The sequence below is a fragment of the Lates calcarifer genome, linkage group LG18, assembly GCF_001640805.2.
Source record: "Lates calcarifer isolate ASB-BC8 linkage group LG18, TLL_Latcal_v3, whole genome shotgun sequence".
NCBI lineage: Eukaryota > Metazoa > Chordata > Actinopteri > Centropomidae > Lates > Lates calcarifer.
This window is the reverse complement of record NC_066850.1, coordinates 9,705,032-9,719,917: the sequence shown is the minus strand read 5'-3', so window position 1 is coordinate 9,719,917 and position 14,886 is coordinate 9,705,032. Positions and strand designations below refer to the sequence as shown.

General features: G+C 40.4%; 1 protein-coding gene across 1 annotated transcript; it reads right to left on the bottom strand.

Annotated features, from left to right (window-relative positions):
• Positions 1–2,839: 2,839 nt before the first annotated feature.
• LOC108886183 (homeodomain-interacting protein kinase 1) lies at positions 2,840–6,116 on the bottom strand. Its single transcript, XM_018680895.2, has 9 exons — positions 5,929–6,116; positions 5,408–5,598; positions 5,077–5,268; positions 4,726–4,907; positions 4,453–4,573; positions 4,211–4,330; positions 4,004–4,087; positions 3,725–3,894; positions 2,840–3,611 (listed from the first exon to the last, which is right to left on the bottom strand). Exons 1-9 carry the CDS (start codon positions 6,092–6,094, stop codon positions 3,233–3,235), a joined length of 1,605 nt encoding a protein of 534 aa, XP_018536411.2. The 5' UTR covers positions 6,095–6,116; the 3' UTR covers positions 2,840–3,232.
• Positions 6,117–14,886: the final 8,770 nt, after the last annotated feature.

Sequence of the window (14,886 nt, the reverse complement as noted above, 5' to 3'; positions counted from 1 at the left end):
GGATCCTACAGTTCCCATAATGCATCTTCTCATTTGCTCTTTTCGACTTCATGCCTCCATGCCGTTGTTGAAAATTTGTGGTCAAGATTGAGCAAGTGGCGCCGCTTAGAAACCAACTACTATTTTCACAGGCTGAGTGGTGCTCCCTATGACTAGTACATTTATGATAGATGTGAAATCTGTGGAGTGCCCCTTTAAATCCCCTAATCTGATAAATATAAAATGACACATGCACTACTAGAATCCAGATTTTAACCAAGATTGTCTGTAGGGCACCACTTAATATTTAATCTTCCACACGCATGCTGAAAACAAATCACTCCTTACTACTGCTAATCATACATGCAGCTTTGACCTGTGCTCCATGCTGTATCACAGCTCATACCATAACAATTATTACACCCCCACCATATGCTCCCACTTCTTGAGAAATTATAGGCTTCATCTCATTAGCTGTTAATCCAAATGGGAGAGAGCTTTAGTTATGGCCATGTTCACATTTACTACCCTCATGAGTGGCCTTTTATTTTATTTTTATTTTTTATGACAAACACTCCTCATGCCAGGGACAGTATAGAAAAATGCCTCCAACTAGGATGTTAATAGCGTTGTTGAATAAAGAGCAGACAGGCTGGACAGGTTTATTGTTGGAGAGTATCTAAGGATAAATGGCTTGCTGACTAAGCGGGTGAAAGTAATTTTCACATAGAACTATTCATTGTAAAAGTCACACCCACTAAGCAATTATTGCTACACTTTTAAACACACTGTACATGTGGTGCTTGTTGGGTGCATGTGTCCGTATGAGATTAAGTTTGTTTTGGCAGAGATAAGTGAAGTATATCTAAGAATCAATATAGGAAATAATCTGTGAAAGAACAGGTTGTGTGATGATGTGACAGCAAGATTAAACTAAAGCTAAACAGCTCTGGACAGAAAGTGCTTCTTCATGGAGAGAGAAAGCAACTGAGGGAGCGAGTTAAACAAATGCAGACAGAGAGCTGGCAGCCTGATTTAACTAAAACGACACCTTACATCTTTCTCTCTCAATCAGTCTGTACATTTCTTTAATCCACCCCTCTTGACCTCAGCACTGAAAGACCTCTGTCCCCCTTGAAAAAGAGCTTTTGAGATGGAAAATGTCACTTCTCAGTGACACAGTGTGTGTCTTGAGGACTGAAAGAGGAAAGAGTTGAGTTGTTGTTGGCAAACAAAGCGTGAGCTGTGGGTTTGTAAGGTAAGAGAAACCACATGCTTGGCATTTTCACTACCACCAGTCACTTAAAGCAATAAAACATATTCCTTCAGTGGTCTATATCCATGAATAAAAGTTATTTTGTCTAATACCATGCAGTCTGATTGGTTTAGTTCTGATAAACCCACTTTACCTACAGAGCAAGGGTCACAAAAGGGCAAACTGACTGTACCAAACAGCACTTTAGCATCACTTCATCCCACCATACCCCCCCCCTTGGAATCTACTTTATCTTCTCTGTCATTTCATGAGACAATGGGGGATAATCCACCCAGTCTGACTGCATGGAAATGATAGCATCAGCAAATTCAGCTCAGACCTCGCTGAAGCCATGTGTCAGAGGTCAGAGTCAGAGATCCGAGGCCACATACAGTAAGTCGTTCTCATCACACCTTGCGTGGACAGAAAGACAAGCACGGCTGCCGTAACCATTAACTATTAATCGCACTCCTCCGCAATTTGAAATCCAATTGACTTTTTGTAGCAGGACGCCAAGGAGAGGAAGAGACGGGGGGAGCTCTCAGGATGTCGGGAGAGACAGCTCTGCCTTGAACTACAGCTGAGATCAGAGGAGCTTTGAGATGACAGCAACCCCCGGCGTGATGTAGTGTTCGCCAGGAGCAATTACAGCCTTATATGCCACCACATTTCTGTTCAAACTCTTATCTATTTTTAATGCCGCCGGGCTTCGACGTTGATACATGGTGTTGATGCAACAAAGTTACTGTTCATATCTCAAATGCACCAAAGGAGGCGGCATGAAACATGCTGGGAATGGCTGTATATCAGAAACAAAAGGATTTAGTGTGGCTTTAAATTTTTAGAATGGAATAAAAATGAATAAAAATAATGATAAAAAAGGAGGAAGGAGGAAAATGTACAAGCTACTGTAGTGGCCCTCCTCCTGTGAGGGATGGTGCTGAGTGGATCAGGTGGATCTTTAAGGCATAAGATGGACCCAAGATCATGCTAAGATCATTCCCACGCAATCCTGTGAGAGCCATCGTATCAGAATAGATAACTAAGGATTATCCAGTTTTTTTTCCTCACATAAATACAGAGTACATTAAGTCAATAGCAGGAAAATGGTTAGAGGAAACAGAAATAAGGTTGTTAAAGTTGTTAAAGTGCACTGTATTCCAGTAACCACACTAATTGCATTGGTGTTTACTGTTTACGTTTCAACCCCTCTCAGCAGATTATGTTCACTCCAGAACATTGTATGGAAATGTAGATCTAACATTCTACATTAGGACACAGGAGTCCTAAATGTAGAATGACAGTGTGTACATGATATATCCAAAAATATATTATTATGAAAAAAGTGTTTATTTTGAGATGTGTTTGTGGTATTTTGAATGCAATGTTTTATTTTGCAGCAGATATGGGGCATTTCTGCATTTTGTAAATTTTGAATTTGTGTGTAGAGTTCTGAAAAAAATTAGACCTAGTTTCAGAAGTGTGAAAGCAGTTGTAAAAAAAACTGTCAATAAAATCAAATTAATAGGCAACTATGTGAGCATTTGTCCTTTTTTATATAATTTGCTGATTAAACAAAACACACAATTTGAAAATGTTACCGTCACAACATTTTATTGACCAGTCGATTATTTTGGACGATCAGTAGCTCATTTAAGGGATGACAGGACAGTCAATTCAAGTCAAATCCAATTTAATTATAAATAGTCATAACAGAATTTTTTTCAGGGCACTTTTATCAGAGATTGTAGAGACCCAACATTCCACCATGAGCAAGCACTTGGCAACAGTGGCAAGGAAAAACTTCCTTTTAACGGGAAGAAACCTTGGGCAGACCCTGGCTCTAGGTGGGCGGCCATCTGCCTTGACCGGTTGGGTTAAGAGAGGGGGGGGGTAGCGGCGAGAGAGAGAGGTGAGGATGAGAGAGAGAGGGGTGGGGTGAGAGAGAGGGGTAAGGGGGAGGGGGTAGGAGATGGGGTGGGAGGTGTGGTGGGAGGGTTACTCACGTGTCCTCTTTCCAAACAAGGCCCTGATTGTCCTGCCAAAGAACTTGCGGATTCTCTTCATGCGGCTCATCTTGACTCTGGCAGGTGGAACCTCATCAGGTGACACGTCGTTGGTTGATGTCTCTGCTGGACATGCTGCACCTTGGCTAACAGCTGACCCAATGGCATCCATCGCTGCAGCAGGCTCTGCTCCATCAGGTGTGTCGAATACTATCTTTATAGAGAGAAGGCTGCTGCAAGACTGAGGACTGTCTGAGCCTGAGTCATCGTTTGATGGTAGTTTGACTGAAGGCTTCTGCAGTTCCTCCATCTCTCTGCTGTCCAAATTGTAATCCGGCACGATCATCATTTTTTCTGCGGAGTCGTCGGCACTGAATAACACAAGACAATAAATTAATGCATCACTCAGTCAGTAAACAAATTGGTCCATTAATCCAATCATGTATTGATCCAACCCTACTGAAACCAAAAGGTAGTCACTTACTATGAGCCGGTGTCGAGTTCTTTCCACAGGTGGTCCATTTCGACAAAAGGGTGTTTCAGAGCCTTCCCGGGAGTAATCCTGTTGTTGGGGTCGGAACGAAGGAGGCATTTCAGAAGGCTGACAAATGCTCTTCGGTCCTCTAGTTCAGCCTTCTCCATCTCTGGGCGGTGCTGGATTTAAAACAAAGCAGATGAAAGTTCAGTTTAACTGCTTTCTGTCTCTCACCAACAGAGCAAATTGGTATTAATTTGTCCTTTAGTCATGAAGTGGACCACTCACTATTATAAGGTCATCCAGGCATCTTAAGGGACTTTGCCATTTTTCAGGTTCAATGCCAGTTTCAAGTTGGTATTCCAATGGGGTCTATGGGAACAAAACACCTTTGTCAGATACTTCTTTCTCAATGTGTTAAACATTTAAAAAGGGTTGTTGTCAGATTTTTAAGAATTTTTTTTTTAAGTTAACAGTTCAACGAGGTTAAAATACCTTCATCCACCATCTTGGCTCGTCCCAGTAGTCATTCTCCTTGAAGAAAATCTGGGTGTAGTGCCCATCATTAAGGAGGTGGTCAGCAGGTTGGCCGAGCATTTCCACGATGCCTTTCATCTAGAAAGAGAATATAAAGAATTATATATCCCACATCCTGCATCAAGTCCATTGTTGGGTTTTGACATGTGCCTGAGGTACAACATCTTTGTATTTAAATTTAAATACACTGGTTCACTTACTGACTGGTACTCGCAGTCTGCAAACAGGTCTTGGCCATGGTACAAAAACCCAAGAAGACAGCCAAGACCCCACATGTCGATGGCCTCTGTGATGGGGAGGCCCAGGATGACCTCTGGTGCCCTGTATGTAGCATACAAGAATTACAAGAGCTATTGAGTACATTGTCAAATTCAGCATGCAAACTGGAGACTGGCACAACCATTGCTGGATCATCTAGCATAAACACTCAAATGCACACACGTTACAAATCATGCTTTGCAGATTGAACTTACCTGTAGCCCACAGGCTGAATGGTCATCCCCTGCATCTTTTCTGTGGTCTTGAAAGACACACCAAAATCTATTAACTTCACTCTGAAGGGCGTACTTGAGTGATTGACCAGCATCACGTTGTCTGGTTTTAGGTCTGAGTGGACAACACCAATGCCCTTCAGAGCGTCAAAGGCCGTCAGCAACTGTAGAGACAACACAATGTAGACGGTTAAGAAAAACATTTACCAGAGTGCAGGCTTAAACAGACTAGAAGAAATACAGTTATGTTACTTCAGTATCTAACTTCTTTCTCAGCTGGCTGAGAGTATTGGCCATTAATTGTTGACGGATTAAAGCCAAAATAGTTTTTACCTGGTGCACTACTGGCCGTATCTCATTGAGTGAGAGTGGTCTCCCCTCTCGTTCGACGAAGAAGTCGAAAAGACTCCTGTCTAGCTTTTCAAATACTAGACAGGTTTGTCCTTTGTGGTCGAACCTCTCAAAGAACTGAACCATGCTCTTTTTCACTGGGTCCAGGATCCTCACCACATCAAGCATTTTGATCTGTAAGGGAAATAGGAAAAATGACATAAGTACCTCAAGTGACATAGCATGGTATCAGCAGTTCATCTAATAAACAAAACATAAGCAAGAAAATGTGAAAAAAAAAAACTTGATCATCGAAGCAGATTAAATGATCTACCTCTCTGTCAGCAGTGTCCTCAGTTTTAAGGATCTTGAGGGCCACGTCCTGTGATGTGCTTAGATTCACAGCCTTTGCAATTTTGCCGAAGGAGCCCTCTCCAATAAAATCTTGAATGAGGTAGCGATTTGTGCTGCTGCACAGTATGTCGCTCTTGAGCACCTCATAGCTCCCTGGTTTGGTCTCGTCATCTGTGATCCAGGACAGAGAAGCAATACATAAAGAGAAAAGCAGAACATGTGAAGGTTACAACATGGAGTCAGCGGGGATCATTCAGTCAACACAACATGCACAAACGTAGCTGAAGAATTCATTGTACTAATGTAAATAAACATTTGATTCTGATTCTGCAACCACATAAAGAGGAATTATATGTCAGATTGAACAACAATAAGGAAAATATGATCAAATGCTTCACTGGTCTTCAGTGTACAGATCATTTACTTAAGTAAAAGAGGCAATACCAGTGTGAAAATACTCAATTACATGTAAAAGTTGAAGCATTTTTTCGACCTCTTTACCTTCCAAGCAGCTTGAAGCTTTACTTGATGGCAGTGCACTTGATGGCTTTTTGCCACCAAAATTGGTTTTCCAAATGTTCCACTCCTTCATTTTAAGTATATCAACTAACTCTGGTCTGTAAGACGGTGAACTAGGTGAACTAACCAAATGACCTGATACTATCATCTGATACTATTATAACAGAGCATTAGTTCTATTCCAAAAACAGTTCTGTTCCACACACAGTGTCATCACAAAGGCTGTTGTAGTCTAACCACAGTTCTATTCTAAAGACTGTTGGAGGATTCTATTAATTTTTTTATCGGAGAAATGAGGGACGATCACATGATTGACTGACAGTTTGTTAATTTGTGATTTATGCAGTTGACCTCTTTCTATGTAATATATATATAGGATAAGCATTCTTACATAGTCATACATACAAAATACACAAACACAGATACAGTGCCCATGTCAGACAATCTGTCTCCTCAGTAAATGGGTGACACTGTAATTGTGCCCCCTTAAAATAAAGGAAGGTTTTTATTTTTTCTCTCCCTTTTTTAACATTTGTTTCACACTTAGTTAAATAGTCAATCAATATTTAATTATATAATATGTGGCTATTATTTGCCTGTCTTCCTAGACTTTGGGCCTTTGAAATTATACTTGCCTTATTTTTAAATGTTTTTTACTGATATATATTTTCTTCAAATACAAATGATACATTAGTAGCCAAGGAATATGATCTCTTTACCATGCATTACTAACTTCTGCAATATTTTTTTCCTTAAAATGTCAGCAGGGGGGCTCTATAGACCTCAGCAACAGAAAGAAAAAAATATTATATTTTACTGTAAGATTTACAGTAGCTTGCTGTTTCCTCAGAGGCATCAACATTCACAGTATTCAACTGTATTTATGTAGAATGGTATGGTACAAAATTGTCTGCATTTCTACAGCAATTTGTTACAGCGTGCGGTGCAATACAAACACTTGGACATCCGTACACATATAAATAGCTCACAGCAGCTTCTCCTGTGCTCCAGGCAAAGTGCAATCCTTTATATCTCATAGAAAGATGTCATGCTGTGGTAAAACCCTCAACTGCTTGTGTCACAAGGTATAACCCACTGTAAAATTGAGTAGTTTTTTTCAAGTAGTTATAATAAGTGCTTTGTGAGTATAATTTAATCAAAATTTTTATTGGACTTACTGAGATTAAAACACTTGCGAATACTGGGCAAAATGGAACAATTTATGTTTTAATGATATAAGCAATAAGTTTTATTTGTCTATATGTTAAACAACTCCTAAGTCTGCAGGAATCTTATGACACATTTCTGTTTTTCCATGACCTCAATGACACTGGAGGACGAGGGAGCTATTCTATTATTTAAAAAACTAACTTAGATGAATGTGGAGCATGCTCTGAGCTACAGGGAGGTTAAGTGATGCAGTTCAGCTGATGAAAAAGCTGAGGGGCTTGTGGTGTGAATACCACATTTTTTCTTTCTATATATCACTTGATTCTTTAAAAGTGGATTATCAATTAAACTTCAGACCTAAGTGCAGCATACTGAGATACAACTTATCTTAGGTAAACATGAACTTATATTAGTTTAACTATATAAAACATATAGAAAATATACATTTAGAATATAAATATTTCTGACATTGTCACATAATCCAGAAAACAGATGCAGTGATGTACAGGTTTTTCAGAGATGTGGGAAGACCCAGTTAAAAAAAACCCACAGTCTCTTAGCAACATCAGTGCAGGTAGACCTTTAGAAAAATGAAGATCCATTGGTCTGCTCCACATGTAATTGTAATATATCATGTAGCACGCCCGATGAAGAGCCACTGTCATTGTGCTTAAGTGTAGTATGATGGAGAGAGGAACAGTACCACAGAGAAAGGAATATGTTGACTGGACTGAGAGGCAAATAAAACCTTAAAAAGGTAACAGAGAGAAAAATGTCATGACATTGGTCCTTAGAACAATGATGCATTACCTGTGTTCCTACAACCGGGCCATTAGCCAGTGGCCATGGTTGGAAATGATTCACACAGTGCAGGGACAGTTTCTCTAATGGTCGTCTTTACCGTCTTATCTACAGGTGCATTATCTAGAGCAAATGGCCTCAGGCTCTTATTTATTACCATAAGTCACAAATGAATTCTGCAGGGAGGTTTAGCCCTCCTCCTTGCTTTGCTTTCTGCTACTGTGCGTCACATCACCAATGAAAAGCAAGGCTACTTATGTGTACATGTATCACATCTATCGGGTGGGAAGAGCAGCAGAGGGATTCGCAGCTTCTCCTCCCTGCCTCTTTAGGACATAACAAGAGCTCTTTCATGAAGAAGGTTTGTGAAGGTTATGGGTTCCCCTAAAACTGCCCCTGTAAACAAAAGTTTGTTTGCCTGCCTCACTTGCTCAGTGGCAGGGCCCCAGCATCTGCTCTGCCCTTGAAGTGAATGACATTGAGGCACAATCAGCTGAATTGGAGGACGACTCAGTCTCTCTCTTTTATGTGTCAAGAAGAGGACTCCTGTTGCATCCAGTCCTGATTGGCCGAGCAGGGTCCCAGTTGCCAGGCAACCATCCAGCGGTGCATGGGCCCTAGCTGACAGACAGCTGCTAATGAAGCTGGGGCGGCGGGTAGAGGGAGCGTGCTACAGAAAAGGGCTGTCCGACCTCTTTTCTTATGCCTCACACGTTCTGGGGTCCTGCTACACTCAGGTATATGGGTGTAGCTCTACACCCCTACACACACCAGCACATTCACACAGACATTTAATTCCTTGCTGTGTGTGAAGTGTCCTCCCACAGGGACCAGAGTCAGCTTCTTGAATGCAATCATGTCTTAGACATCCCCCACCTCTTACACCATCACCATCCCCCTCATCACCCAGTGACTAATATTTACACAGCTAAGAAAGAAATGGCTTCTGTAAGTGCTATACATGTCAAGAAGGTTTCAGAGGGAGCAAGCAAGATCTCTTTTTTACTCCACTCTATCAGAGGTTTCGGAAAATGGAGGATTCAGAGGTGTAAAGACACAGATGGCATCCATGCAAACATGGCAACCACAGGGCGGAGTGTTGATTGCTGTGCATGAGTCACGCTCAGGTCACACATACAGATCCCTGCACATGCAGTGAGCATCCTGCTCAGCCTACTTGGACACCCTGGAAATTCAATGGGAACAGACACTCAAGACGAATACTATTTTATTTCCATGTTATAGTATTTCAAATCACAAATATTGGCCAAAGGGGATGTTTCCAGTAGAGTATGTATGTGTATGTTTTTCTATTTTTCTCTGTGTACAAATCCTACAGAGTGAGGACATTCTGGAAAAGTGAGGACATTTTGGCCCATCTTCAAAATCTTAAAGGCCCATTTGAGGATTAAGATTTGGTTTTATGGAACAGGTTAGACTTAGGTTAGGGTTAGGCACTCAGTTATGATGGTTAAGGTTAGGGTCAGGGGCTAAGGGCTGCATTATGGCAATGACGGGTCCCCACAAAGACAGGGGTACAAGGATATGTGTGTCAGTTTTCAGGGAGACTGGTGCTTGTAAGGCAAAACTTTTTACCCATGTGCTTTAAGCTTTGTGACACTTCATGCATGTAATGTTGCTATGATGATCCAGTGGTGTACTTTTGTACTCTTTATGGTCTGTCTCTGTGCTCTAGATGTTGCTATTGCACATCTCAGGGATGCCTGATAAAACACACCGTTCATGTGCTCTTAATGTAGCCTGACTATGTCCCTCTGCAGAGCACTTCAGCAGCCATTCTGTGCTGCCACTGAAACAGTGACACCAGGCTGCTGAGCCCCCAGTGACTCGCTGCCTCGGCTGTTTATGGTGCAAATGGATCAAAGCTCAGATCTCGGTAATTCTCACTTTGCCATAAAGTTTCCAAAAAATGTCAATGGAGGGAAGCGCTGGAAAGATGTCTAAGAGGTATTCAACAACCAGGCAACCTAATTTTTAAATGTTTTATAGGTCAAAACTCCGTACTTGCACTCTTTACATGAGCATGTGAGAGTCTTGTAAGACGGAGTTATCAGCATTTTGTAACCAACAATTATCTATGAAATGTGATGTTGTCTCCATTTTCAATCAGCTTTCAGCAGCATCTGAAAATTGCTTTTGTGAAACAGGCCCCAGGTTATAATTCCACTAAGGCAGGCATCATGCAGCTTTCCAGGGTTTGGATGTAACACATAGGCCATAATGGTTTTAGAGAAGAGAAAAATTTATAATTGAATTATTTTTTTTAGCAAAATATATCAAGAAATCTTAACTCATGGACCACTCACTGTAAAATTTTTCAACTGCATCTTTCAGTCTTCTTCTTTAGATGGAGTTTGCTCAGTTATGGTCAAGTGACCTGAGTGAGGAACTTTGGTGACTTCAGTAGCGATTGAGAAATGTAAATTTGTATTTCATCATTATAGAGTCTAAATGAAAGCACACAAAAAATAAATAAAAAATAACCTGTCACATAACCTGTGCTGTTTTTAATGCCTTCTTTTTTTTTTGAAAGGGGTGGTTCTACTCAGGTAACATTTATGAGGTTGACGCTTTTATTCCCATGCATTTGGATTGGGAGTGTTCTTGCTGCAGGCGTGACACAAGCAAAACATTTCGCAGGATAGCGCAAAAGTTTTTAGGGAGAATGCAAAAGTAAGCCTTTTTGGAGTCCCAATTAAACTATTTTCCTTCTATAGCAGAATTCCTTTGATCCTAAGGGTAGAAAATTCTGTAAAATATAATTAATATATTAATAGGCACTTTAATGCAACAAAAAATTAAGTAGAATACATAAATAAATGTGGTTAATGCCCTGATTTAGGTTACTTATTTGAACTATGCTGGCATCAAATCCTTCCAAAAACTCAGTTTCATCTCTCTCTCAGTTGTCATGACTCTATAGTGGCAAAATAGCTTCATAAATCCTTTGCTGTGTGTCCACCTGAGCCCTATTCCGTTTTTCAAAACCCGTGTCATAGACAGCCAGGATCAGCTCTTAGCATCATGTCTGACATCTTCCATATGCAATGAATCTTGTTATGTGGGATAAACAAGATCATCGGCTCTCTCGATAGAAAAGGGCCACCCCTCAAGGTCTTTCAGCACTTTCTCTCCAGGCGACAAGTGATTGATCGTACCCCATAAAGGTTTTATGAGGCCAGTGTCAAAGGGCCTTGTACTCTCACCTGCCGTGATTCCTGTGTTTCGGAGAAATGATGGACCACCTGTCTGGTTTATCATGGGAATACACAGCAAGGGAAGGAATACTTGAAGTCACGTTATATATTTCTGAGTAAGTGGAGGTATTTTTTTTATTCTCACTGTTTAAAATCAATGCAATATTTAGGTGTTTTAAATACACTACAATAGCCTTAGACTGCTTAAACTGCCTATGATTGCTTACCTAACTGACAGGAACTGACTTTTTCAACAGATGGCACTTATAAAATGCACAGCTGGCCCAACCCTGCTGTCTCCTGAACAATGCATTATTTCCTCCTGAATGTTTTGTGCTCTCTATTTCAAAGGCAAAGTGTCTTGGCCCTGCTGAGAGGCCAGATAGGCAGCAGACATTAATAATTCAAGCAGTAGCAAGGGCAGGATACACATAGGGTCCTGGGAGACTAGAAACCAGAACATTTCACCAGTGCAAGACTGGTTATTTAGGCTGATGCAGGGGAACGTCTTCCTCTGAGGCCTTTGAAGGGCTTTGACACAGGATGATTCTTGGGTTGAAAATAATACTGTGGAGAATCTCTGGAGTTTATTAATGGAAAAAGAGCTGTGCCTACAGCTGAGGCTGTAATTGGCTGGGGTTAAAGACCTGGATGGAGAATAAGCTTGGTACTACAAACAGAAAAAAGGAGCCTGCAGCGAGGTGATTACCTATGTGAGTGAAGAGTGCTCCTTGAGGGAGAAGAGGTGCAATATTTTTATGAGAAGCTTCCAGTTGCTGAAATGAACAGATATTTCTTTGTCCTGAGGGATGGATGAAAATAGTTTTAAATTAAGTAGGGTCAAGACATCAAAACATTCAAATGAGCTGGGCAGAGGCATCAGATGAAGATGAAATGAAGAAACACAAGAAACTAAGACTGATGGAGCGATGAATGAATCACTGAATTAATTAATGAGCTGATAATTATGACTCCGCTATAACGCAGGGGAAGCATTCCTCGAATCCTCTGCCAAGGAACTTCCATTCCCCTTCAATAGGCCTAAAATGTACATCCCTCCTACAGCATCAGCAGCACTGGACACTCTATATTTAGTACTCTCAGTGGAAGTCATAAATAACATGCCCAGGCAGGCTGATTAAGTCTTCTCAAGAGTGGAAAAGTTTAGAATTAAACAGAAAGGCTAATTAACCAAATCCTTCAGGCATGAAATGAGAGAGAAGCCCTGTAAAATGTGACTCAGTACATGCATGCATACAAAACTGCTGTCGACATGTAATCAAGAGATATTGCTGCAGAGGGTGATCAGCAGTGGCAGGAAGCAAACAAGCAAGTCAGTGCTCATTGATGTTTGATTTGTTGAGCCCTCAAGACTGTGAGGTGAAAATCAGACGTACTGTTCAATTTCATTTAATTTGGGATGTGAGAGTTCTTAAAGGGTCAGTTAATCCAAATTACAAGAACATATTTTATCACCTAACCCTTATTTGTTTGTGGCATTGAAACATGTCATTTTAAGAAGTTGTCACTGACCACCGCTTGAAATGAAAAAAATGCTCCATCCCCTTTGTATACAATATAATACAAAGGGGAATGCAAGCTCTATTGACTGTGACTAGTGATAGACTGAGCTTAAAAGATACTTCTTAACATTGAAACAGTCTTGTGGTCTTCATCATCAGTCTCTGCTGATGAAGACCACCAGACAGAAGACAGCAATATATATGCAATAGATTAATGTATGTAATGTTTGTTTTCATTAAAAAATGGCCATTATATGTTCGTTGCTAAAAGGTCAAAGTCCATTCGTTAGATTCCTCTAGAGTTTTCAGCCATATCTCATGCCGCTCATCAGCAAATGGCCCATGACTAGTTGTCATGGAGACAGTTAAATTGTCTTCACAGTAAGTAAGAGGTGGGTGTTCATGTACTTAAATGTTCAAAGTTTTATAAACTCATGAAAAAAATTAAACCATTTCCATGACAACTGAGCAAACTCCATCCACTTGACGTAGGTTGAAAGATTTGGTTGAAAATTACGCTGACCTTGATTTTAGATTTTGTGTTTTTGTTTTGTTTTCTTGTAGATGAAGTGCAACCCATGGAAGAACGACTATGTTCAAAGTCAAGAATGAATCTTCAAGCTCAACACAAGTTATTTAGAGACACTGTTGCTTGTGCAAATTTGAGGAAGCATTTAAATCATTCTTTAAGTTGTGAATTAAACAAAAACAAGACAACTGAAGATGAAATAATCAAAAAGCATCTTTGACTTTTATCTAAAAAAAAAGAAACATAAAAGCTTTTGTTGACTTTATGGATTTGCTTAACATTGTTTCTAGCAAATCACACTCTGAGGTAAGTGTGGTATGGTGTATTGTCTGCCGATAAATATTTATCTCTTAATAAATCGGGTAGATTAGAACAGTAAAACTGTTGTTGTGTAAAATATTTCTGTGAAAGCAGGAAGGATGTTATTCTCTCCATTGTTTCCCCAAATCTCATCATATACTGTAGCTGTCTGGCCGACTGTGATTCTGTCTCTCCAACTGTCTCCAGAGCTCTCATTGCTGTCTATGCCAAGAATCTGACAGATACCCTGGGCTTAGATTACTGCCAAGGACTCTATGCTATCAGTCACTTCCCAGTCTAAACCCCAGTGTCCCTCTGCCATCAGCCTGGCCTGGCTCCTCAGAAGAATTTCTGAGTTTGATTCAATAAGGGAAATTGACTTTGAGTTGCTATTCCCATCACAGTCACCTAGGACCAACTGTGTGATTTTTAAACCCTTTAAAATAGACACCTCACCAAAATACATCATTTAAACACGGCTGTGGGTGGGTGCAATAATTCAGAAGAAAGAGACAATTAAGCGGAGGATGACAGCAACAGCAGCTTGCATCTGATAGGTTCATTTTATGAGTGCATATGCATTCAAGCAATGTAACATAGCATGAACATTATATGCCATGATTAGGTGTAACCTCTCATACATTCACTACCTATGACACTTCCTTATGCACTTTTACCCTCCTCACGCAGCATTTCAATTCCCCACATTAAATTTAGTCTCGCCACCACAGGAGATACTTTTTCTGTCCCCTTTCCTTTCTCTTACCTGTGCAAGGATGTGGAAGGGGCTTGAGGCGTTGTTTTAAGAGCAAGTCAAGAAACCAAGATGGAGCCCACTTCTGTCTGCAGGCTTTGTTTTGCTTTGAAGAGGCTACAGTAACTTCACAAATATAAGTGCTTTGAAGGGCCACAAAAAGTCATTCCATCAAAACATGTTTGAAAAGTTTGATATTTTGGGAAGTATACTTTCTTAGCAAGAGTTAGATGAGAACATTGATACCACTCATATATGTGCATTATGGATGGTATGGATGGAGCCAGGAGAAATAGCTTAGCATAAAGAGGGGAAAGAGGCTAAAGTGGCTCTCCCCTGAGTTAAAAAACGCACCTAACACAACCTCCAAAGCAAACTAATAAAAACATATCTTGTTTGTTTAATACATACAAAAACAGAAATGTAAAAATGGCTGTTAGCTTAGCTTAGCCTAGCTTAGCACAAAGACTCAACCCCCTCCCATACAGGCCAGGATAGCTGTTTCTTGTCTTTACACACAGACATGACAATGAGAAACAAGTGTATTTCCCAGTAAAAAAAAAAAAAGTAATTCCAGATATTATGCTAATCCTCACTAAATGTATCTCTAATCCACAGAAGGCTGAGAAAAAGTTAATTAGAAAC